Below are 27,978 nucleotides of genomic sequence, written 5' to 3'. Positions count from 1 at the left end.
TGTATAGACCAATCGAAGTAGGTTCTTAAAATTAATGACTTTATCGCTTTGATAGGCCACTAGTAAATACCACATGTTAAGATAGTCGGTAAGATAAATTCGTTACACAGTGTGCTAGTGACCAAATACTATATAAATGGGGTCAGTAAATTCCTTATGGGGATTCTAGCTCCGCTCTCACCGCATATGGAATTTACTGACCCCATATATATCGTATTAGGTCAATAGCACACTATGCAACTACTAGTAATATTACTTTATTTCTTAATGATGGATTGCTGTTATATCGATATGTGCTCAATAATTATATACTTTTAATAACATTCGAATAAAAGGGGATATGTGTTGTCGATTATGTTGTCACCCTGGCTGAAAAACATAAATATTCAATCGTTTGGGGTGATAATGCTAATATTTACAACAGCTAACTATCCTGATTAATGTATTAATTCACACAAAGATTTTTATGTAATTCTATGTATAATGATAACAAGGAGGTTCTTCTTAAATATAGGTTGGTTGATAAACAACTTAAGTAAACAAAAAAGTTTCTTTTATTTGTTACATATTACTCATTATATTATTTCTGTACAATATATAACCTGGTGATTGGGTATCATTGCCAATGTGTCAGCTGTAGACTAGGGTTCAAATGACGTGGTTGCAAGCAATATATGTCACTGTATGGCTTTCAACAATTAGCAAAACCCATGTCATATTGAGAACTTTAAAAGGGTTCGACATGAAAAATGTGAATCAATTAAAACGAGAAAAACCAACGCCATATATTTGTAACAAAACAATTAACGAAAATCAAATATGACAAACATGAACCAACCACAACCACTGAATCACAAACTCCTGACTTAAACTAATGCACATAACGAATATATTGGGTTTGAATATGTAATATGTTTGTGAGCGCTGAACCATCCAACTAACTTAGAACAGTGGTGTATCAGCATAATATAAGAACAGTAGCAGGGTATCAAACGGACTAAGAGTAAAAACGTCATAAAACTATGAGAAAAGAAAGACCTTGTGCAACGCCAAAGTATAAGTTATGGTATGGACAATATGAAGTATCATAACTGTATAGCCATACATTTTTGTTATGTTTTAATTTATCAGAAACAAAAACAATGTTAGTACCGTTAAAATAAAAAACGAATTAAAAGAATTTACTACGGATATAGATTGATAAGCTATAGGTATCAGTTTATTCAAAGAATCAATAAGTCAAAAAGTTATTTTAAAGCTTGTATAAAAACAGAAAGCATTGTTCATGCAATTTTTATGAATGCTACTACAAGCACCAGCTCCAATACAAAGGTGTAGGACGGTATTACTTCATGTTCTGTGGATATATGGTACAAAATTCTTCTAGTAACAGTTATATGTATCTTTGAAACGGCACTGAATTAATTCAGGGTGTGTTTACAATAGTGCTGCCTACAATACTGGTATAATACAACTGCTTTGCGGGATGATTCTTAATGAATATGCTCCTCAATATATATGTTTAATGTGGCAGTTAATGTTTTAAATATTGGTGATATCAAAAGTTATTGATCATATATTTTGTTTCGATTTTTATAACGCAAACTTATTTGTCTTTTAGAGCTAAAAATAATTTCACTCAGTTACACAGGATTGTATGCATAACTATCCGTCAATAAACTCATTATAGGTACCAGGATTTTAATTTTGTATGCCAGACGTGCGTTTCGTGTACAAGAGATTCATGATTGGCACTTTCATAAAAAAAGTGAAAAAGGCTAAATAAAGTAAAATTTCAAAAGAACCGAAGTTTTGCCAAATACAGCTATAGTAATCTATTCCTGGGGTAGGAAATTCTTAGCATTTTAAAAGCAAGTTTTTTAAACAGTTAATTTATGAATATTACCATATCAATGATAATTCATGTCAACACAGAAATGAGAAAAATGCATTTCTCCTATGTAAAATGTTGACAGAACACTGCCAAGCTAAGGATGTGACCGTTTGCTAACCTTGATTGTTTTTTTGTCGACCATTTCATCATCTTTTATCCAAAACTGTACTTATATTATTATTTCATTTTAGATAAGTTTTATAAGATGAATAAATCTTCACGTCTACATAGAAACAACAGTGCGATACAATCTGAAACTTCCTTTTATCCAAAAACAAGCGTCATAAGTGTTTCAAACATTAGGATTGTGTCCAATTAAGTAAATGCAAGTTTCTTAATTCATCATATATGCGGTTTCCCCTCCGTTTGCTCCTGAACTTAGTTCACTGCGTCTATTACCTGAAATACATAAAAAGCTCTATTTGACCGATTTTTGATAGCTAAAATTGTAAATAGATATAGGAAGATGTGGTATGAGTGCCAATGAGACAACTCTCCATCCAAGTTACAATTTATAAAAGTAAACCATTATAGGTCAAGGTACGGCCTTCAACACGGAGCATTGGCTCACACCGAACAGCAAGCTATAAAGGGCCCCAAAAATTACTAGTGTAAAACCATTCAAACGGAAAAACTAACGGTCTAATCTATATAAAAACGAGAAACGAGAAACACGTATGAACTACATAAACAGACGACAACTACTGTAATCAGATTCCTGACTTAGGACAGGTGCAAATATTTGCAGCGGGATTAAACGTTTTAATGGTACCAAACCTTCTCCCTTTTCTGAAACAATAGTATAAGATCACAACATAGAAAAACACACTATAAAATATCAATTGGAAGGCTTAACTCAATCAAAAAACGTAAATTAACACACAATGAACGAATAAATTTGACCTGTGACACCTGAATGCAAATACACAGTTGATAAAAAATTACAAAGGATAAATAATTAAAGTCAAAAGTTAATAAACAGGTTTAAACAAAGTTAAAGTATGATATCATTGTGAAATAACAAACAATTTTTAGAAAATCATCACTTTTGAAGAAACCTGCGTCATATTATACACAGGTAAATGAAAATAATTTTGTTGTTAAGTGTACTTCTTCTTCTGTGTGTATAAAATCTTCCGTTTAGGAATACCAAGAAATTTCTTTAATATCAATAAAACTAATCTAACACTTGGTACATATGGGGTGAATATCAACAATAAAACTATACAATTAGTGCTAGATAAAACTTCCTGTACAGGTCCAAGAACAGCATCTAAGGAAAAATGAAATAATTTTGATGTTCATAGTACGAAGAAGTGAAAATTTGTAGTAAATTAAATACCAAATAATCAAAGCTGGTATATAGACAAGATCCATGTTAACATTAAATGATAAAAAAGCATTACAAATAGTATCAACATGTCAAAATAAAAAGAAAGTACGATTTGAGAGTACTCGCAGTTACTGACAGCTAGTTAAAAGCCAAAACAATTAATAATAAAAAATCATGCATCAGAGACTAAAATCAACCAAAATACATCCCAGGGATTTAGTATTTTAACGTCATGAACAGTCAAAGAAGACATGACTTGTGCAATGCCAAAAATAAATGTATCGACAGGTAGTAGGATAGTTAGGAGTGACTTCTTTATAGATAAAAATGAACGTGTGTGTGTCTCTATACATCCCGTTTGAAAAGAAAATACAAATTTAGTTATGTTTTAATTTGCTTATGACAAAATCAATATATAGTGCCAATGTAAACTATATTCAGAGATCTAATTACAACATTGGTACGATAACCCTGACTTATAAGTTTGTTTAAAGGTTCGAGGAGTTTACACGGATCACATAATGATTTCCGCGCTTTAAGTACAATATTACCATAAAATTTAGGATGTGAAATACCGTTTTTAATCAGTTTTCTACAGGTACAGCCAAATTTACTAATCAAATCTTTGTATCTTTGAAAGAATTTAGTAAAAGTTTTAAGTAATTTATGGTAACGAAATCCCTGACTTAATAATTTACCAGTGATGCATTGATTACGTTCGTTAAAATCTATGACATCACTACACACACGGGCATACCGAACGAGTTGGCATATATAAACACCGTATGATGGAGCCAAAGGCACATCGCCGTCTATAAAAGGAAAATTAACAATAGGGAATGAAAAATCGTCTCGTTTGTCGTAAATTTTAGTATGGAGTTTCCCTTTAGAAATTGAAATGTCTAAATCTAGAAAAGGACAACTGCTGCTGTTTATGTTAGATTTAGTTAAAGTAAGTTCTTTTGGGTAAATTTCGGTAGTATATTTAGAGAACTCTGGATTATTTAACGAAAAAATATCATCCAGATAACGGTAGGTATTGTTAAATGTATCAACCAAATGTACCAATGATGTGTCTCTACTGAGTTTGGTCATAAACTGAGATTCATAGCAATACAGGAATAAATCTGCTATTAAAGGGGCGCAGTTAGTGCCCATAGCAATACCTACTACCTGACGATACACTTTATCGCCGAAACGTACATGTATGTTATCTAGGAGAAAATTTAAAGCTTTAATCATATCCTCACATTTCCAGTAAGTATATCTAGCATACTTTAAGTATATACTTAATCCGATAAGGCGATATGAGGTTGTACTTGCCTATTATTGACGATAGTGCCTTGAGTTCTAGATATTTTAACCAAGATCTCCTTTGATCTGTTAATATAGTCAAGTGTTTGGTTTTTCAGGTTTTATGGACGTCCCCTTTTTTCTAATTTACCTCTGTAATTTGGTTAGTACTTGCGCATATGCGAATGTTTGGAGGCATTCAAAATTTAAGACAAAGGTTATGTGGTATTTGGTCAAACTTACGGCTTTCATAGAATATCTTTTATAACAAAATGAAAAACGCGTGTATGGTGCATTACCATTCGTTACATTTAGTTATAAGAGGGGAGCATCATCATTTCCAAGAGACTACATGGCTATTCTGGTTGCTCTTCCTTCAATGTTTTAGTCTTCAAAACATTTACTATATAAATCTTGCAAAATTTATAAATGATACGAACCTTGAGCAAAGCAACATTTTTTCCATCGCCAACACAAAACGATGATTACTATAACTAACAACAGCTCCAGAAATGGTAAACCTATAGCTCTAAAAGAAAATATAATAGTATGGGTACTAAAATAATTAAATAGATGTATAACTGCAAGCACGCGTTGAAACAGTAACCTAGAATAGTAAAATATGGGCTATAAAGCTAAAACATAATATAACACGATAAGTGAAAGTAGATTTCAAAAAAATGAAAATAACACGTTTTAAATTTCAAGCATCTGAAGCTCTTTTCTGGATTTATCTTCATTCGTAACGCTCAAAGCCGAATATTTGAAAACCAAGGATATATAGGAACAGGAACAGTTGAAGAGCTATATGACTATAAAGCACATAACAGAATTAGCCAAACTAACTAAGGTCAACTTTGACTGAGGGAGTTGAAACCATAGTTTCTTAATCATTTATGAATTTATAAACCCTCGGGAACTAAGTGTCAACAAACAGTGGTATCAACTCAATAAAATTTGAGCAAAAATCATCCAGATAAAAAACAAAACCTGTACTGACAATTTTATCTATACTGACCTATTTGAAGATCTTGTCTTGCTGATCATTTTTGCTTTCGATTGTTGCTATCTTTATTTTATAGTTATAAAGATAATAGTCATGAAAGTAAGAAATAAGTAAAAATTGTCATTTAAGAGCGACATCTCCTATAAACAATTGAATGATAATTTCAGCAAATTTTTTGTAGATCTTGTCTTGATAATCATTTTTGCTTTTAAAAGTTGCTATCTTTCTTTTATAGTTACGAAGATAACGGCAAAAACGTAAACAATTGGTAAAAACGTCATTAAAGACCAATAACTCTAAACAAAGATCAACTGATAACTTCGGTTATGTTGACTTATTTCTATATCTTGTCTTCTTGATCGTGTTTGCTATTAAAAAACTTTCTGCTTATCTATTCCAGTTTTCACGATAATGGACAAAAACGCAAACAATAGGTGAAAATCGTCATTAAATCAATCCATTAAATTCTCAACCCATACATATATAATGTTTTATTTCATTTTCAACTTTAGTTTTGAACCCAACAATTCTAGTCATGAGTATCGCGCATGAATATTTCACAGTACAACTGACATGGTGTTTACATAGGTTACAAAAGTAATTTCGGAAACATGTTCTTTCGAAGAGTAAACCGAAGAAAACAATTTTAGCGGACTATTCACATTCAAGTGATTATCAAATTATATAAGAATTATTGTCAAATAAACATGATCAACATTTAAGTCATACATTTGGTAGTAATTGTAAATGGAACACTCGTATAGCTTTTATTATATCGAATGCAAGAAAACGCATAAACCTTTTACGAAAAGGAAACTATTGAATTTGTTGAAATTAAATTTTTGAAAATATGTTTCTTGTATTTAAAGGTTACTTTTAAAATATGCATTTAAGGTTTCAAATAGGTGCAGGAAAGTAAACTTTTTTTAAAAATTGCAAACTTCAACTCAAAGGTGCAATCATTGCTTCATAGTTACCATTTGTCTTACGCATATTACCGAAGTTAGTTGGGAGACGATACAAGAATGAAAAGAAATTTCATGATGACTAATAACATCACTTAAATTCAGTTCAATTCATAGTTTAAAAATCTTATTCCGCCTTGTATTCGAAGCATTTCATTTTATCCACCTAGAAATGTCGGCGATTTTCTTTTTGCAGACTATTTATAACATTGAATTCTTATACTCACTCTTATATAGTGATGACAGGCATTACTATGTGTAGTCAAAATGTGTACGCATCAATAAAATGATAAGTAGTCGAAACAAATGCAGTTAATAAGTTGTTAAAGTACTATTTAAAAATCAGAAAAATCTATAGAAAAGTTCAAATTAATTTAAAATGTTAGTCGCAAGGTTTATTTCCAAAATCTAGAGTTTGATATAATTTTTAACATCTATGAAATAACTTATTCAGTAATATTGCTTTATTCGTCATACAGTCTTTACTTAATTCCTTACAATTTTCCTGCTGCACCCATGCATTAGTTCCGTGCATTTACATTGTTTAGCACTTACATAGTCATAAACGTGCGTTCCATACAAATGGGATTTGATCTTGAGGTTGTATCACTTTTACCTTCTTTCATTGAATCTACAAATACATCAAAAACATGTGAATAAATGAGGCCAACAAGCTTATAACTAACAGATTTTGATGTAAACTGCATTTGACAAATAATTAATGCAACTTTTTAAAACGTATATATGCAATAGCCAAACTATAGAAAATTTATATAACAATTATTCTTTTAATGTCTCAAAATGAAACATGTTTATTTGAATTTATCGGTCTGAAACAAATCTCCACAGCGTTTTCTTTATGCAATACATGGGAAGGAATTTAAAGTAGATAAATGAGAAAATTTGGAAAGATCATTAAACAACTCAGGGTCGACAAAAGACGGACAGTATCGTGACAAAGAGAATAAAGATGAAGCGACTAACAAAATTTTCGCTAAAAACATTAACAGAAAACTTAAAATTTGACAAAACTAGTCAAATCAAAATCCTGGATGGGACTCAGTATCCCGGACGGGTCAGCATTTTCTACTTAACTGGTTACATTTTTTATGTTACGTTTGCAGTAATCCGATGAGTCAGTATTTTCTACTTCACTGGTGACATGTTTTATGTTGAGTTTGTAGTAATCAGATGAGTCAGCATTTCAATTGGTAAGAAAGGAAATCGGCACAGTTTCCGCAACAAAAGTCTTAATAGCTAAATTTGTTTAAAAAAGTCAGTTAGCAGAAAATGCCTTGGTTTTAATATTATCTGAATGTTTGCACTCCGCTATGCATCAAACAGATTTAAGTTTATTCTAAAAGTGTCAAATTACTTGTTATGGTTTCCATTGTTGGCATCAATGGTCGCTTTTTGTGTATCATTGCTATAACATTTTCAGATAAACTATGAAGTTTCCTGGAATTATAAAACAAATTGCATGAAACTGGCATTTGCATCCTCAATACAGATTAAAACCACTCAAAATAATTACCCTTCAACGTTTTAAAGATATAAAACAAACATCAAAGATACCAGGCTTATAATTTTGAACGTGTTTCGTTTTCAGAAGATTCATCAAAAACGCTCGAATCATATAATTAAAAGGCCCAAAAAAGTACGAAGTTAAAGATCTGTGAGGGCCAAAAATGTCGAAATGTTTTGCCAACTACAGCTAAGGTATTACATTCTTTTTAATTTCATCTGAAAACAATTTTAAACTTTATTTTATAAATAACAATAAACCAGCTTTTTACTGAAATAGATTCAGAAAATAAATTTGAACAAGCTTCAGGTTTTGTTTTAGTTTAACCTAAACCAATTAATGAATTCAATAGGAATCAAGATATCCGAAAAGTAATTGCATAAAATTCCTGAAATAATTGATAAACGTCTTTACCCGAAAAATTAAGAAGATCATTCTTACAAGACTTTTTTTTTATTTTATGAGCAAAATATTGTGCAAATATAATTTCACAACTCATCTTGGTAAATAACAGTTTAATGTATGCTCCTAAGGCCATTATCTCTAAACAAACATACACAGTCCATACTTTGTAAGAACCAGCGGATCAATAAATACCGGGAAAGAAGAATCATCGTATGAACGGTTTTGTAACGTTGGTAGCCTATATATATATTAACTAAGAGACAAGCCATGTATACTGGTTAACATACTTTAATATAATGCTAGAGCTAACTAATCAACACAAATTCATATTGCAATACCACAGGCACTTGTCTCAGAAATTTTTTTTCCCCTATATACCTTGATATAACACAAGGTATATAAAAAAATTCTGAGACAAGTGCCTGTGTGCAATACAACGCGCCCTTATCTGCTATGTCTATCAACACAACACGTCCGTGAACTCTTGAACTATATAAATATTTATGAATGAATGAAAGTTACAATACTACATCTCTTCCTTTCTCAGATTAAAGTTCTACTTTAATTACTTATATTACTGCCTGTGTAGTCATAAAATCTTTAACTGTCTGTGTAAACAAATAAAGTGATAAGATGCGTAAAATGATATCAATAGAAAATTAGAACTTTATAGTCTGTGATAAATGTAAATTATTCGGTACGCGTACGATAATGTCAATATAATTAGTGGATCATCTGATAAGGCTATCATGACGAGTGTGAATAGTAAATTCCACAAACTGATTTGTATCATAAATTCACAAACATATAGATCAACTTCAAACCTAATTGATACATCAGAAAGAGCACATGATTATTATGCCTGTAACACAGCTCTTTAACGCACATAATCATCGAGATGTTTCGGTGTTTGTTTTTCTCGAGATGATCTTCTCAATGGTGTGTTTGGTATAATGTCATCATCAATAATTTCTTCTATTTCCTCATCAATCATTATTTTAGATTTCCAACCCTTCTGAAGTGTGACGAATTTCGAGTTATATCTTTATGTTGTTCGTTCGTTGCCGTAATCATACTACCCTTTTTATTCTTGATTGTTAATGGTTGAGGATTATACGTGGTCGTCAGTTTATCTTTCTTTTCTTGTTTAACTAGGATGGTATCTCCTACTGTAAAATCAGATACTTTAACTGAATGCTTTTTCTCGAAATATGACTTCATTTTACTTTTGTTTCTGTGATCTTCTTTTCGTACTTCACTCTCGGCTTGATCATTCATTGAAATGTTCGGCATTTTAGTATTAATTTTCCTTCCAAATAAAAGTTCTGCCGGTGACACGTTCGTTGTTGCGTGTGGTGTTGCTCTATAGTTACGAAGAAATGTGTGTATTACTTGCTTCCAGCTACGATGTTCCGTTTGAGCTGCACGAATTGCTTTCTCTATTGTTCTCATAAATCGTTCACTGTCAGCGTAAGCGCTGGGCCATAACGGAGTGATTTTGCGGTACTTAAAACCCATGTTATCTGCGAAATTTCGGAATTCTTGTGAATTAAACGGAGGTCCGTTGTCTGTTTTCAGTTCCTTTGGTATTCCAAAAATTGAGAAAGTTTTATCAAGTAGTGGTATGACGGATTTTGCGGTAATTCTTGTTAGGGTTTCTATAACAGGATACCTTGAGTATTCATCTATTACTACCATTACGTAATATTTAATGGGAAACGGTCCACAAAAGTCCATGCTGAGATTCTCCCATAAATTATTCGGTATCTCGGACATTTGTAACGGTTCAAAAACATTTTTCGGAGTTGACGCTAAACATGGTATACATGATTTACAAGTTTGTTCAACAAGTTTGTCTATTCCAGGAAAGTATACCTTTTCACGTAACAACTGTTTTGTACGTACTATGCCCTGGTGCCCTTCGTGTGCAAGGTCGATTAAACGCATCTGTAAATCTTTCGGAATAACGATTCTATTATCATGAAGAATGATCTCACTATCATTAACGGGAACTACTTTTAATTCATATCGTAATCTTGGGAATGTATCTAGCGTAGTGCTTTCATGCTTGTCCCACCTGTTTAATTTTAATGCAGTATTTACGGTTTGTAGGTCACTGTCCTTTTATGTACTATCAGCTATATCAACAAGGGTCATTGCCTTCGGCACAGCATTGTCAGTTAAGTATCGGACATATTCTTCTGCTAGCTGAGAATGTTTACATGCAATAGATGTAGTCGGGGTCGGATGTCTTGATAAATAATCGGCCGCGTTCACCTTTCCTGGTTTGTACTGTACTTTGAATTATACCCCTGTAATCTTGATCTCCATCGTTCAATGCGTGCTGGTGTTTTTGCCTTCGGACTATTGAAAATAGTTTCAAGCGGTTGGTGATCGGATACCAATGTAAAAGACTGTCCGTACAAATAAAGGTGAAAATGTTCAAATGCCCATACAATTGCCAATGCTTCCTTTTCTGTTTGCGAATAGCGTGTTTCAACATCTGTTAAAGATGGCTTGCATATGCGATTATTTTCCCATTTTATGTTAATAATCCAGCTAATCCAACGGGACTTGCATCTACTATCAACATTGTTTCTTCGTTAGGGTCAAAGTACGACATCACACGGTCAGCAACAAGTTCATTCTTTAGCTTGTCAAATGATTGCTGTTGTTCAGATGTCCATTCCCACTTGGAATCCTGCTTTGTTAATCTGTGGAGCGGTTCAGTAATAGTTGAATAATTTGGAATGAAACGTCCAACATAATTTGTCATTGCTAGGAAACTAAGGATTTCACCTACGTCTTTCGGTATTGCAGTGTTCTTGATATCGCTTATTTTCCTTGGATCGGCTGATATTCCATCTGCATTAAAATGTGACAATAGAATTCAAGTTTATTCTTGGTAAATTCACATTTTGCCTTATTCAATGTAAAGTTCTTCTCTTTAAGACGTGCAAATAGCTTTTCCAATCGTTTATCATGTTCGTCCTGGTTCCTTCCAAATACGATATTATCATCGGATATATATTTCGGACTCCATCTAATCCTTCCAGTGCATTACTAAGTGTGTTTTGGAATAACTCTGCGGCTGACGAAACACCAAAACTGAGTCGTTTGTATCTACGTAATCCTACGTGTGTCGTGAAGGTTGTGATGTTCCGGGATTCCTCGTTTAACTCCAATTGATGATATCCACTTCGAAGGTCCATTTTCGAGAATTAGATCCGTTTAAATCCACAATCATGTCATCAAGCGTTGGTGTAATATGTCGTGAACGTAAAATAGCCTTGTTCGGTTCCACCAAATCCACGCATAATCGAGTTTCGTTCTTGTTTTTCGGTTTAGGGGCCACAACTATCGGGAACACCCAAGGTGTTGGTCCATCCACCTTTTCAATTATATCTTGCTTTTCGAGTTTCTTGAGGTCTGCTTCCACTTGCTTACGTATATGAAACGGAATACGCCTATGCGGTTGTATAACCGGTTTTACACTTTCATCAATATGAATTTTCACTTTTTAATCTTTTAATTTACCGATTCCATTGAACACATCGCTATATTCATTGCATAATATTTCATGTTTATTTGCTACTGAAGAAATGGTTGGCACTATGCTTAAGTCAACAGATGTATCATAGCACAATAAATTCCCATATCTTCCTTTCATCACATACACCGGTGCGGTTGTTATTTTATGGTCAGTCTCTATCGTAACATGAAATGTTCCCATCAACTTCAAGTTTTTATCTGATCCATATGCGTAGACTCTGGTGTAGGCGTGAGAAAGTTTTTGTTTACACTTGATGTTCTCGAATGTGCTTTCATCAATAACATTAATACTGGATCCTGTGTCGATTAAAATATCCACATTAGAATTATTGATTTTCGGTTGTCCTTTCTGTACTTTGTTCACAGTATTTTCTCTCAATCCTAATATGTATCCATCATCCGAACTGCTGTCATGAGCATCATCATATTCATAATTGTCAACTTTATTGACTTTACTTTTGCAAGTGTTAGTTCCCTCACGTTTCGATCTGCAAACGGCGGCAAAATGATTCATCTATTTACAAGAGTTACATTTTTTTCCAAATGCTGGACACTTGTTTGCATGCGGAAATTCACCTCCACAGTTTCTACAAGTAGTCTTTTTCTTTACCTTTTGGTTAGTTTGTGTCTGTAGAAGTCGTGGTCCGCTGCGACGTTTTCCACCTCGGAGTCCTTTTCTCACAGCATTTGCGGATTGTTTTTCTGATTGTTCAATTTCCGTTGCCTGTTTTTCGGAAAGTTCTAACGCTCTAGCTGATGAAATTAATCCTTCAAGGGTCGTGTCTTCCCGGAGAGCCTTTCGTCTTAGTCTCGTTGAATGACAACCTTGGATTATTTGCGATTTCACTTCTTTAGATGTTTCAGTAAATTCACAGTTTACAGCTAGTTGGCGTAATCTCGTGTGAAAACTTTCGATAGTTTCATCAGATGTCTGTTTGGCTTGCCTAAATTTGTAAATTTCGTATTCTGTATTCCTCTTCGGAGCAAAGTAAGCTGTTAACTTGTGTTTAGCGGTAGCAAAGTCTTCTCCTGTATTGTCAAGGGTATCAAAGACTTCGTTTACATCTTCTCCAGCGTAATGCAACAAGAGTGCTCTTTGTCGTTTGCTGTCCTTCATGTTCAAACCAATGAATAAATTTTCTAGTCTACTTATCCATTTACGCCACCTTATTTCAGCATTGTTCTCATGTATTGGAAAACTCAGAAAAATTGGTAAAGATGCAGCCATGGTTTAATTATTAGTGTCACTAATTAATAAATCCATAAAAATACATTTTTAACATTTCCAACTTCTTTTTTTATCCTCGTCGCCAATGTAACGTTGGTAGCCTATATATATTAACTAAGAGAAAAGCCATGAGTACTGGTTAACATACTTTAATATAATGCTAGAGCTAACTAATCAACACAAATACATATTTTGCAATACGACGCGCCCTTATCTGCTATGTCTATCGACACAACACGTGCGTGAACTCTTGAACTATATAAATATTTATGAATGAATGAAAGTTACAATACTACAGGTTTCATAATCGGCTTAGATGAAAAAATACGATTGGAAACGGATGCATAAACACCGACTTCTCAAGTTTGTTATTAAATACGGTGATTTTATTATTAGCCGCTGTAAGTAAATGTGTGTGTTTGAGCTAATATAAGTTTAAAGCGCATACATTGTATCTTTATTCTAAGTAACTTACTGTGAAACAGATCTGCAAGGTCCACATCCTGTATCATTCTTTGCTGTCCCAGTATCACATGGTTGACATACTAAAATGCAAACAGACTTTTTAACAGTGACTCGTTTATATATTTGTGAAAATGATATAAATGTAAACTTTTAAAATAAATCATAATGATTAAGGATAAAAAAAAATATAGATATAATGTCAGCTTTGATGATTTAAGTGCCAATCTGCCTAAGAATCAGGCAGTGGTGAAAACATGACAAACAAAAACCCACTCAGGTTGACATTAATTTTTGTTCAAAATGTATAATGGTGCATGAATATAACATTCGTTTCCTTGTCCTGTTCTGGTAATTCAAGATATAATTTGGTTGAAATGCACTAGAAATGAAAAATTAAGGGGAGCTAACTCCGTAATTTGCTATCATCCTAACCAAAATTTATCTAGAGATTTCTCGAATCACCAGACACGCAGAAACGAAAGACCTTCCATTTCTAACTCAGGATGAGGGTTACTTCAAAATAGGATGGTTAGGTCGGTGGGTTTTTTTCGGCCATGTTTTTATTTTTTTTTTAAATTGCCTGATTCTTACAAAGACTGGCACTTAAGACTTTTTCATATTACCTCCATTCTCATCAAGTGATTTATTAACTGGACATCCTGGAGTATGTTGATCACATAAACAAGGGTCTCCATAGTAACATTTGTTGGTGTTACATTTGCATCCATCTAGACTGTCACAGAATGTTTTATGTTCTGTTCGACTGTATGTTACATCTTCCATATGAAAAATATACATTTATGTTACAGATTAATGAATTATAATTTCAGATCTTTGCTAGATTAAGTAGTCTTATCCATTCTCCCTTACCTTGTCCACTTAAAGCTTGAGATTTCAATTTCCACTACTTCGCTTGTGTAGTGTAACAGGCAATTCTACCTACGCAATTAGATAAATACTTAATTGATGATTTATATTCACAAAATGCATGGTGTATAAAACAGTCGAATGTGGCAATAAAAGCCATCAACTAAAGACTAATGAGAAAAAATCGATAAGAATGCACAAAATACTACACAGAAAGCCAAAGATTGATCAATACTAAATTTAAATCCCAGCGAACCCGGAGTGAACCAAGTTGCTACAGAATAATGAAACCTTCTAGCCCTACTAATGACATAGTTGAAACTTCAAATGTTCACATGTTGTTTCTATTTGGTAATTTTTCACCTTTTTCACCTTTTCTTTTTAGTTTAGTATACCAAGTAACAGTTCAAGTGTTCATTCTAACAATTTTTTTATTTCAAATGCCAAAACCTAAACTGCACCTTCAAGATATCATGTTTGTCATTTGTCACGGGTTGCATTATCTTTTGTTCTATATTCGTCCAATATTCATTCCCCTGCAATGTAAGTACGGTTTTCAAAATATCGAGTTTTCGTTGGCAGAAATGTCTCACCTTCAGCAACACAATCACTTTGAGGCTTGAAGCATGTGTTATCATGTTGGTTTGATGTTACATAGTTTGGTTGTACATATCCAGGTAAACACCTCGTACAGTTAAAAGCATTGGATTCTCGACAGGTTTTGACTTCTTCGCCTGCAAATATGTAAATATTATATTTTAATGTATTAAAATACGTGCCTGTACGAATACTCTTATTCTGTTAGTGTCGATGTTCGTTAGAAACTCATGCATGCAACATGCAAAATAGTGACTTATTTCACCAACAGATAGATTTAAACCAATTATATATATCTTATAGGCATTTTCTAAATTTAAGCATTTTCTAAATTTAGGCATTTGTAAAACGCCTGTGAGATGTCGGTATTTTGTAAAGTGACTAATTTTATCACGCATTTAACAAAATACCGATAATTATTACATATAATGAATGTACACAAAATAAGCCTCTGAAAGTATCAAACAACAGAACAGTGTATTCTATGATAATTAATGATTTCAACAGCATGAATTTTAACAACTAAATTTCAATCATTTTACAAAATGACTTGGTATTTTAGTCATTTTATTTAATCGCTGGCAAGTGAGGCATTTTACTAATTACCTGAAAATTCAGTCATTTTACAAAAGGCCTATATAAAGGAAATGCCTGTAACGTATATATGTATATATTAAAGATTTATCAGACATGTATACATTAATATATACATGTACTCGGTTATCAACCCTTTATAACGGGTTGAAGAGTGGATTTCTTTTAATGATATACGAAAAATGAGTGTTCACGTACGGTCTATGGGGTTTATTATATCGTTTTTTAACACCTGTAAGTGATATAATATCAGTTTTATTTTTGCAATAAACACTGTTGTCTTGGATTTTCTTCGTATAATTGTTCGGTAATGACTCTCATTCTAAGGAAAAACCACATTTTGAAATAATTCGATCTTTACTATATATAATAAATCCTTTTTTCAATGTCACATTTATGTTTCTTCCTTTCAAAGCAATTCTATCAAAATTCTGACAGTATGCGTTTTCTATTGATTTTTGTTATGCACATATGTTTCAATTTTTGTACGTGCAATCATTTATTTTACATCTTGATTCGCTATCTGAATCATTGATTCGTTTTATTTCTTTACCTGAAAACCCGTAGGAATGATTGAGGAAGAGATGTATTCATCCTATTCTACAAGAAAGGCGTCCGTTTGACTATGAGGGATTTGTGACGTTAAATCAAATGCCTGCCATTCTGTCTTCACGTAACAAACAAAAAATGTGCAACAACTCTTTGAGTGCTCCGTAGTTGGTCAGTTAGTTTCAGGGGGAAGTATTGTTCCCATCGAACATACCCTCATATCCAAGTCGAAATTCCAGCAGCCTTCTTCTCAATCTATTTCGAAATCGTCCATTTTTTTATGCGAACGCATTCATATGAAAATAAGGAGACGTGGTTTTAGTGCTAATTAGACAACTATATATAAAGACAGTACTGTGCATGCATTATTATTGATGGGATACCTATTCTCGTGGGTACAGGTGAAACACGAATTTATATTTTCAACGAAAAACAAATTTTCTATAGGCTTGTTTGCAGACTTTTGTAAAACCATACAATTATTTCTTAATTCACGGAAGTTGATACGCATGAAAATAAAGGAATCAACATTAATGCATCAACCGCACTATTAAAGGCAAAGGACTTACCTGGAGGACATTCAACGAACTCAAAACATCCATTATCTGACTCTTCACTAACCATTGGTATCCCCATACATAACTGTAGAATATACAACAATGGTGTATTATGATATAATCTAATGCAATAGTACTAGTAAGTAAGATTAAAACAATATATATATATATATATATATATATATATATATATATATATATATATGCCTAGAGCGTTGGACACAGTGCAGGCGGTGTTGTGACGATATCCCAATAGCATAAGTTTGAATCCCGGAGATGGAAGAACAAATATGCTTCCGCAAATTTGCAGATTTAACATTGTTGTGCTGATATTTAGAGTAATTATGAATATAATATGACTTTTCAGTCGTGTATCACCTTCACTGGTGATCCAATCTGCAATCAATTCCATCTTCATGCCTAAAAGAGGGACGAAAGATACCAGAGAGACAGTCAAACTCATAGATCGAAAACAAACTGACAACGCCATGGCCAAAATAAAAAGACAAACAGACAAATAATAGTACAGATGACACAACATAGAATACTAAAGACTAAGCAACACGAACCCCACCAAAAACAGGGAGTGATCTCAGGTGCTCCGTAAGGGTAAGCAGATCCTGCTCCACATGTGGCACCCTTTGTGTTGCTTATGTTATTACAAATCCGGTAAATAGTCTAATTCGGTAGGTCACATTCGTGAAAACGGAAGAGTATTATAGTTACGACATAAGGAACATATCCGATATTGTCTGTGAAACGGTTATTCCATAACGGTCAACCAACTCGTGATGGAGTCCGTAAAATTTACGAAGGGACGATTTCAACTTTTCCATTTAGAACTCTTGATATATCATGTACTTTGTTACAACTCTAGATTCTAATGACGAGGAAAGGTAGCACTAGGCCACCGAAAGCTGAATTTTTAGTTCAGTCTAGTTCAGTTCGATATCCCAATAGCATGAGTTCGAAACCCGGCGAGGGAAGAACAAACATTTGCCTCCGCAAATTTACAGATTTAACATTGTTGTGCTGATATTTAGAGTAATTATGAATATAATATGTGTTTTCAGCCGTGTATCATCTTCACTGGTGCTCCAATGAATGCAGTTGTCACTTGTTTAGACGTACTTATATATATATATATATATATGTATTTATATATATGTAACACTCCCAAACGTGTCCTTAAAAGTTGATATCGCCCAAACGTGTCCGATAATTGTTATTCGCCAAAACGTGTCCACATTAAACGCCTGAACGCCTCAAAACTTTAAGCGCTATTATGTTATCAGTGACGTCAATAACGTTTACGGCAATTCCATAATAGGGGACACGATTGAAGATGTCGGGATTCAAACTCATGCTATTGTGATATCGTGACAACACCGCCTACACTGTGTCCAGCGCTCTAGACCACTCCGCCACCTAGACTGAACTTAAACATTCAGCTTTCGGTGGCCTAGTGTTACCTTTCCTTGTCAGTAGAATCTAACACAGTACATGATATATTAGGCATGAAGGTGGAATCGATATATATATATATATATATATAAACAAGTCTAAATTGAAAACAACGTTCAAACCTATGATTACGTTGGATAAAAACCGCAATTTTTATACGTGTGCATGCAAAACAAATTTCTTGTTAGAGGGGTCTAAATACAGCACAAACAACATTTTCTAAAAAGACCAAAAGAAGTGAAAAAGTATATTTTAACAAAACGCATTTGACTAACAGGTCGAACAACAAATGTTCTTAAACCCTGCTGACTACCATTGGCGATTGTCAAATAAACGGATCACAAGGTGTAATAAATGAATCTTAACTATAAATTTAATACCAAAGAGAAAACAAAAAACTTGCGGCAAAGATGGTATACCGCAAACAAAGGTGCAAAGATTTTTTGTACACCATATCCGGATTTCGACAATCAATGTCTCTTCAGTGATGTTAGGAATCGAAACGGTTATTGGAAGGCCACATAATTTACCTCAATATATATATATATATATACGATGGTAAACGTTTAATGGTGTCACAAAACATACAACCTCCACAAGTCATTTATTATATGACTCTTCCTTCAAAATGGTAATTCTGGAACACAACTGTAGGGTGTATTAAAACATTCAAAGTATGTAGGATAGAAAATAAGAAGATACATGAATAAGATGGCAAACTTCAAACAATTAATGGAGTAAAAAGAGAGGCGAAAAATACCAAAGGGACATTCAAACTCATAAGTCGAAAATAAACTGACAACGCCATGGTACAAAAAGGAAAAATACCAAATACAAAAACGTATAACAAAAAATACCGAACTCCATGGCAAATTCAAAAAGGGGAAGTCCATAAAGACTGACAAGATTAAACGGTATCAATCAATACAGAACATAGAAAGTTAAAGACTAAGCAACACGAACCCCACCAAAACTGGGGTGATCTCAGGTTCTCCGGAAGTTTTAGCAGATTCTGCTCCATATGTGTCACCCGTCGTGTTGCTCATGTAAGTACAAACACGGTGATATATCTAATTTGGTAGGTCGAATTCGGGGGAAAAGGAGGATGGGATTGTGGTAACGGCAATTGGAACATATCTGTGGATCAGATTTACCATAACGGGCAACCAACTCGTTATAGCGTCCGTAAAATTTTTGAAGAGGTAATTTTAACTACATTACGCGGAACTTGTGTTAATAGCTTCTTTTTGAGTAACAACTCTCTATAAAGGAAATGTTTTTGCTATTCAGGATACCTTCTATACATACCTGGTATCTGTTTATTCCTTAAATTATTAACTTAAATGAGAAACAATTCTAGACGGACAAAAATATTTAGATATTACATTCATAATCAAATTTATGATAGTGTTTGCTAGATTTATGTGCCAGTTATAATTCATTCTGTGTTGACAAAAATCGGCAGCTGTGTTCTTCAGTGGTCGATATCTAGCAAAGATTTTCCCTCAACCTGGTGCTAGGAGTCACCTAGAACTTGCAGTGAGATGACAGTTGCTCCATGTTGAAGGTATCACTTTGACTTTAAAATGAAAACAGCAAAAAACACTGTTCCTTTGCTTTTTTTCATGTGCATGCAATGATTTTGTGTCGTTAATTTTTAAACCATATCCTTCTGATCTATTAAACTCTTACTTCTCAATCCTGCTACGTAAACGAATTATAGGTTAAAGTCATATGAAACGAATTTTTTTTTTATGTTTTACATGCGGTCCCATATATTAATTAAATTTTGTAATAACAAAGAAACTGGATGGGGCTAACAGAATAGAAAATAATATGCCAATACTACAGGAAAACGGTGAAGATAAATAAAGATTATAGAGAAAAGTAGTCTACAAAACAAAAAATAGAGAATAATGGGGTGCTAAAATATAAAAAAATAGATAAAAATTGGCAAAATATATAAAAATTTGAGAAAAATAAAGAATACATAATTGAAGGACCCCCCCCCCCCTTTTCCCCTTCATACAGACCCTCATAACAGTTGTTAAATGATTTTGTGTAATTAAAATTATTCTTTCACAATCGGTTTATATTATCTTCATTCCTCGTTTGTTAAAATTTAATTACATCACTGTTTGTCCCTCGCATTAGCGCTGTGCGCTTGCCGAATTTATAACGAAAGGTGTCATGATTAATGTCACTGCATACTGGAAAATATCGGCGAATTAGTGTACGGGAAGACAAAAATTCAATAGAAGTACATTTATGAAGATTCTGATAATATAAAGGATTTTCTTTTACAAGAAATTTCACGTACACTTGTTTCATAGTCAAATTTAGCCATTCAAGTTTTTGAAACATATTCAACGTCTTTTTGTAATTTGAAGTTTCACATGACTTTAAAATTAAACTAAAACCAATATAATTTCGGTAATTACCTGAGAACAGTATATTAAAACTCACCATTAGTAGAAAGCAGCTGCTGACGAAGAATATTGTTGATCTTATGGTCATTTCTGTTTTTTGGCAATTATGATTTATTTGTTTCTGTAATTGATTATAGTTATGGTATAACAATGGTCATGCATTATTATTGATTTAATGTACATGGTAATATTGATATTTAAATTCCACTCTACCACAATATATTAAATAATATAACAAAAAGGAACTGTCAGAACTATTCTAAAATAGTCATTACATCTGTTGAAACAGTTTGGCAGAAGCTGTTTTACCAAATAACAGATTCTGACAGTTCTAGGGTAAAACTGTTGTTTTTCACACTTCACATTCGATTTGGCTTCTAAATTTTTTAATTCGAAAGATGCATCTGGCGAACCAAATTATAAGCCTGGTACCTTTGATAGCAATTCGACATTTCAGAATCTAAAGGACCATGATTGGTTATAATTCAATTGTTGTGGACGTTGTAAGCCAATCACAGCGTTTTGGCGTACGCTTTTGAATATATTACCCGGAATGCATTAGATTCTGAAACGGCGAATTATATGACATATCATTCTAACAGTTCGGTAAAAAAGTAAGAACTCATCCCAACTGTAATCAGCAGTACATTTTTTCGGCCACGTTAGATAAGTACAGTGTGTGAGAAGAACGATACATAACTACAACTGATTATAATAGTAACCACTTTTTCAAATTTTCCAAAAACGAATTTAAGGCCTTCTCAAATTCGATAGATTGTCTCGAAAATAGTATGAATAGAAAGTTAAATCACAAAAATACTGAACTCCGAGGAAAATTCAATGCAATCTTTACCCAAAAAACGAGTAAAAACACAAAAAAACATATTAAAGGTAGGGACAAGTCCCCAAAATTAAGAGTTGAGTAAAGTTATCCAAAACTTGTCAAGTTTTGTTCTTATTCTAATGGCCGTCTTGGTAAAATTCTCTTATTATATCTTTTACTGTTTTAAGCATTATGAATATTAAGCAAATAGTCTTGTACACACCGCGATCAAACGGAGTAAAACAAAATCTAACGCGGCAAAGTTGAAATATCTGACAGATTGAGCATAAATACAACTTACCGATAGAAATAAAAAGCATGTATAGTTCACAATGACAATATAATTTAAAACGGCCATAAGCTAATTTGTTATTATGATTTATGCAAATTTTGTGTTAAAAAGATATTTGACGATCCCTTTGTATCTTAATGTGTTCTGAGAAATTAGTTTTAAATAATGATTTAAATCAAATAAGCGATGAAATACACGAAGGAGTGTTTAACAGGTAAAAATAGTTTATACTTACACGTTAAATAGGACTTCCTTGTTTCGATATCTTTATATTCATTTTTCATATCTGTGACATTCAAGACAAATTAGAATAAAGAAAATAAAACAAAAACAAACAAACTAACAAAATAACGAAAAAAACTATCACTACTTACCTGATTAAAAGTATGAAGTTTTCCAGCGTGCAAGCATTGCAACATTATATCTATATTTTGGGAATCCCAATTATATTACTCTATTCATTTAATTCAAATATGAATTTGTATATATATATAGGTCATCTAATATATATTATCCGGTTCAATGGCAAATGATCATAGCAGGCATTCATTAAATCAATTATTTTATCAATTATAAAACAAAAACTCACTGATTGAATTACATGACCATCTTTAAGTAAATAGTTATGCCAATTATGAATTTAAAGTACTTGTTTAATGTCCCATGGCAAATAGATCATGCATACTGTATCAATGTATACATGGAAAGTGTAAACCGATCAAAAGTCCTATGGACATCTGAAAATTAGGAATTTTGCTTCTACAGTAGCACTAATTCATTGATTTCGTTTAAAACTATTATTGAATTAAGCTAGGGAGTGTGTCCAAAACGAACAAAACAAATGCTCGTCCTTTTAAGGAGATAAACGAAAATCCAATAATAAAAAATAACACACAATTAAATACAGGTATTCTTTTCGTGGGGATAACCATAGTAGCCCGGCAGATTACGTCAATATTCAGAAAAATTGTTCAATTTGTTGTACAAGCATTAAATTTGCATGGGTACTCTCCTAAGAACATTTGTTTTAAAAAACCCGTTACCCATCTTTCTTTTCAAAATGGTGGCCATTTTCATGATGGCCGCTAATCCTGATTTATAAAATCTGAAAATAAAAGTAGTCTTTAACTTAGTAGTTTAATTTCAATGTTTTTTATGTCAAATACTGTAATTGCTTATATACATAAGCATAAGACTATATTATATTTAAACATTTTAGACTGTTCCCATTATCATTTACGGATAGACACATCTTCCTCCTCCTAATTGTTATTGTAAATATGTGAATTTTCAGTTATATTCTACATTACTTTTTTTAATTGTCACAAACTTACTGTTCACAATTCATAAGGCAATACAATTTGAAATTGTATAAGTTCAAGATTTATATCCTTATATAAATTTTGTCAAGGAAAACGCCATTAACATAACAAGCGTTTAGTTTAAGGTGGCAAGAGGATAAAATAATTACAGCAGTCTGTTGAAATTATGAAGATAAATATTATAAGGATGTCAAGTGTGACCACATTGAAATCCAAGTATCAAACTGATTGGAACAGTTGTTGCCTTTGTCAGACAGACAAAAAAGATGAAGATCTTAAATCTCCACCAACTCACTCGTCATGCAGAAAATGATGGCTACTATATGACCGCAACAAACATTCCACTCTTTCAAGCCATCAACCAACTTCCTATTATTTCAAATCCCATCAGATTAGATGAATGTGATGGTATTGAAGACACACTGAGACGGAACAATGCCAAATATCACCAGAACTGTAGGTTATTGTTAAAAAATACCAAGCTAGACAGGGCAAGGAAGAGGTCAGATATAAGTATGATCCTCCAGACGATAGACAAAGAAAGATTAGAAGAACCAGCATTGAATGTCGTGTGTGTTTTTTATGCAATAAGGAAAATCCAATATCTGAACTGCGACAAGCCATGACAAAGCAGCTTGATAAGAGGTTAAATGAATGTGTCCGAAACCCTAATGATGAGGGCCTTATTATTGTACTTAGTGGAGGAGATGTTGTGGCACAAGAGCTGTACGCTTGTAATTTTACTTCCTGGGGTCAAGATGATAAGTTTCGTTTTAATAATCCCAGTGTTCTGTATGATTTATTACAGATTTCTTCAATCTGTTTTCTCCAGTGTAAGTTACATGTGTACTTGTGATGTTCACACCGAGATATTTGATTGATTGGAGAGTCCATGGCGGTTTTTTGCTTTCCACTTTAACCATCAGTCAGAGCATGGACATAGTCATTTTCTTATTTTTGGCTATTTTAGAATTCCTAATTAATGCAAATTATGTTTATTCATAAAAATATTTATCAGTAAATAACCGATTGCAAGATATCAAAATGGAATGTAATGTAAAAAAATCTGTTTACATACAGAAATTATACATTGTAAATGAGAGATAACTTCTTATGATCATGCATGATGATTTGAAACCAATATATGATATTTATATAAATATTGTTAATTTTTCAAACATACAGGAGATTAGTTTCTCTAGATACCACTGCAATTGATACTGCCAAGTGTTCAGGAAACCCATGTGGACAATATAGTTATTCAAATCAATTGAACATATTGAAATTATATCATGCAAGGGCCGTGTACTTTCATTTTAATTTTGATAATTATGCTACAAAATGACCCAACAACACAGTTCAAAATAAATAAATTTATATGAAGAAAAGGTTATAACAAACAAAAAAGAAACTCCATGGTTACTGTTCATAAGGAGAGAGAATAGACATTATAGAGGAAATGTGTCGTGATGCAATGCAGACTAGAGTCAAATAGTTTTGTTGGTTCCCTTTGACTCTGACAAATTTATCAAGGTTCAACTGTACTTAGTAAGGGGAAGCCCCAGTATACTTCCTCCACCTGAAGAGTCATTATTCTGATGAGAAAGTTGATTGATGATACCAGATGTTGACTTGACAGTTATAAAGGTTGGAACAGAGACATTAAGTATAATTCATGAAAGACTTGTATATATCTGTCAAACACCCAAAACTTTGTATCTTTCCATATTTCAAAATATCAGTAAGTTATGCAATCTAATTAAATACCAATATCTCATCGCTCCCGTTTTCTGGTCAATATATGAACTTGTAATTCAACTGAAAAAATAACTTCATCCATAATATTTTTGCAGTACTTACCTAAACACGGGTGAAAAAACTAACCATTGGTACATTATTAAGCAACTGTTGACGAAGAACATTGTTGATAGCAGGGCCATTTCTGTGTAATAAATTAAATTATGCTTTACCGGTATTTTTTTCTGTAATTGATTATAATCATGGTATAATAATAACATGGATTATTGTTGATATCATGCACATGGTATAATTACATTATATAATAAAACAAAGTCACATAAAATTTCCAACAATTCAAATCAGTTCTAAATTGTCTAAAAATCATCTCTACATGCCAATAGAATCTAACTAAAATTGTCATAAAATTCAGCTTCGGGCCTGTAAAGTCAAAAAATTATTGTGAAGACTAAGATTGTCTCTATGACTTCGATTTCTGTATACAACTGACAGAATGTTGAGCAAGCAAATAAAACACATCTTTAAAACAGGTATGGACAAGTCTCCAAAATCAAGATTTTTGTAAAGGTATATAAAACTTGTGAAGTTTATCCGTAATCTATAATGGTCGTCTTGGTTAAGTTGTATGAATATGTCTTTCATATTATATAGAATTCGTCTCAAATTTAGCCGAACAATGTTAGATCTCCAAAGCGTTAGCAAATGTTTGTTCTTCCCTCAGCGGGATTCGAACCCTTGCTTTTGTGACATCGTGGAAACACCGCCTACACCGTGTCCATCGTCCAAGACCACTCGACCGCATAGGCTACATAAAAATATAGCTTTCGGTGGTCAATGTTATGCCTTTCCTCGTCGTCATTATATATATACATATGACTATATCTGACAGGTTGAAAAGCATAAAGAAACAAAATTTAAATGGAGTGGTCTGACGATTCCCGAAAACCTCACTTACTCTTAATGGCCAAATATTTGTGAGTTTTTTTTTTCATTTTTCTGATTGTTCTGCCTTGACTCTACACCCCACTCCTTGTTGTTTGTGTGCGTAGAGTGAGACTACTATAACACGCTATAGCCGTCTCGATCAGAGTGCGCAGATGATTAACAGGAGGACTTTTTGTGTTTGTCTTTTTTTTTATAATATTAGAAATGATTGAAGGAGAAATGTATTAAAATCATATATACGTATTGCATATTAAATACATTGATTGATTGATTGGTATTTTAACGCCACTTTCAACACTGTTGTGCTATTTCATGGCGGTCAGTTTTTATTGGTGGGGGAAGCCGGAGAGAACCACCGACCTTCGGTAGGAAAACTGACAATCCTAGTCAATTAAGATTGGAGTCGAGTGCACCTGCCCCGTGCGGGATTCGAACTCACAACCTCAGTGTTGACTGGCTAGGTTCGACTACTTTTTTTTATCTTTATTAAAGGTTCCTGCATAAATACAACTTACCAACCTACAGAAATGGAAAGCTGTAGTACACAATCTTGATCATATCATTTACTATATATAATTTATAACGGCAATAAGCAAACATTTGACGATCCTTTATATCTTTATGTGTTCGGAGAAATCAGTTTTAAATATTTATTACTTAAATCAAATATTCAATGAAATTCTTGAGGGAGTGTTTACAGGTAAAAATAGTTTATACTTGCATAGATCTTCCTTGTTCCGATATCTTTTAATTCATTTTTTTCATAGCTGTGACAAGACAAAATAAAATAGAACAAATAGCGAAAAAACTATCACTTCTTACCTTATTAAATTATGAAGCTTTCTAAAGTTCAAGCATTGCAGCATTATATATTACTTTGGTTAATTGGGACTCCCCATTATATTAATCTAAATATAAATTTGTTTAAAAGGTTATATGATGTCTATATATACACGTCTAAACATGTGACAACTTTAAGACAGATAACACGTGGTTTCAGACGAATTATATTATATATATATATGTGTGATCCGGTTCAATGGGGGCATATTCTATCAGTGACAAGTGATAGCTTTTCCAAAAACTTGCCGGTTTTTTAGCTTATGTTGAAAATTGGTTTTTTTGTTTTTTTTTTGCTTTGTATTTTCATCCATTCAGAATATTGCTCTGCATATAAATTGTAATGGGCTGAAAAAAAGTGAAATTGAGGAAAGGCCAATATAGTATTTTAAGGGTTACAATTTTCTTTTTGTTCTTTGTCATTTTTAACTCCTGGAAAGAGATTAATTTCTAAATCACTTGCGTTTTTATGCCTGTACTTATTTCAATTAATTTTTTTATGAATCAATTTTTCAGCAGATACGTCATTTTTTCAATCTCTGTTTGAGAAAAGTGTGATCAAGATCTTTCATTAATTTTCCCTATAAACCAACTCACAAACGTTTTAGATCCCAATGAATCTTTAATATACCGGAAATTATTGTTCCTATATCTTATTTAAGTATGTTCCAGTATCGTTTAAGGGTACATGTACATAGTTACTGCGGGAAAATGTTAAGGAGAAAAGCGTTTTAAAGTAGGTTCTGAAAAAAATTGACAAATTGGCATGTTATGAAGTAAAGTAAATACATGTGTGACTCTCTGATCGTTACTTTCTGTCTTTATTCTCCTTCTTTCTTGGTTACTAGACGGATTCTGTCATTGAGTGTAGTTGACTCGGGCGCATCTTAAACAAAAAAAAAGGCCACTCCTTTAGTCAAAAGTAAATGTCAAGGAAAACTGGATGGCATTTACATTAAAATCAGTAAGTACGTATTTACAAATATGCACACAGGGTACTATAGTATCATGCTGTCTAGTTGAGATGTGGCTTGGTCCAGTAGATGGTTTTCACTCTGGCCCTGAAGTCCTCTAATGGTCCGGACTCCATGATATATATTTATTATAAGGTTAAATCCGAGCGATTCTACTGCCTGTCGATACTTTTTAATTTGTTTTGGCATTGCACAAGTCATGTCTTCTTTCAAATTGGCTGTCCATGGCGTTAAAACACTAAATCCCTGTGATTTTTTTAATTGATTTTATTCTCTGATGCATGATTTTTTATTGTTAATA

At 32.9% G+C, this 27,978-nt stretch overlaps 1 protein-coding gene across 3 annotated transcripts; it reads right to left on the bottom strand.

Moving 5' to 3' along the window:
* On the bottom strand, positions 1-26,805 carry LOC127719990 (uncharacterized). 3 transcript variants are annotated; one of them, XM_052226380.1, is made up of 12 exons: positions 26,686-26,805; positions 25,021-25,102; positions 22,074-22,124; positions 20,761-20,844; positions 16,843-16,915; positions 15,127-15,267; positions 14,290-14,442; positions 13,677-13,746; positions 7,867-7,949; positions 7,047-7,122; positions 4,961-5,049; positions 1-2,293 (listed from the first exon to the last, which is right to left on the bottom strand). In XM_052226380.1, exons 4-12 carry the CDS (start codon positions 20,809-20,811, stop codon positions 2,229-2,231), a joined length of 801 nt encoding a protein of 266 aa, XP_052082340.1. In that variant the 5' UTR covers positions 20,812-20,844; positions 22,074-22,124; positions 25,021-25,102; positions 26,686-26,805; the 3' UTR covers positions 1-2,228. The 3 variants fall into 3 exon arrangements, with proteins under 3 accessions (XP_052082340.1, XP_052082341.1, XP_052082339.1); XM_052226381.1 differs by lacking the exon at positions 22,074-22,124; XM_052226379.1 differs by lacking the exons at positions 22,074-22,124; positions 25,021-25,102; positions 26,686-26,805 and adding an exon at positions 22,213-22,988.
* Between the last annotated feature and the right edge of the window lie 1,173 nt (positions 26,806-27,978).

This window comes from Mytilus californianus, unplaced genomic scaffold (genome assembly GCF_021869535.1).
Source record: "Mytilus californianus isolate M0D057914Y unplaced genomic scaffold, xbMytCali1.0.p SCAF_11, whole genome shotgun sequence".
Taxonomy (NCBI): Eukaryota; Metazoa; Mollusca; class Bivalvia; order Mytilida; family Mytilidae; genus Mytilus; species Mytilus californianus.
The sequence above is the reverse complement of the archived record's forward strand: the minus strand, read 5'-3'. Positions and strand labels throughout refer to the sequence as shown.

Bases quoted from the DNA above. Each gene is read 5' to 3' on its own strand.
- LOC127719990 (XM_052226379.1), bottom strand. From the start codon at position 22,257: ATGTTGCAATGCTTGCACGCTGGAAAACTTCATACTTTTAATCAG. The intron at 7,950-13,676 runs GTAAGTTACTTA...TTATAATTCCAG, and splicing joins CCTTGCAGATCTGTTTCACA to GAAACTTCATAGTTTATCTG. The intron at 5,050-7,046 runs GTAAGTGCTAAA...ATTTTCTTTTAG, and splicing joins GAACGCACGTTTATGACTAT to AGCTATAGGTTTACCATTTC.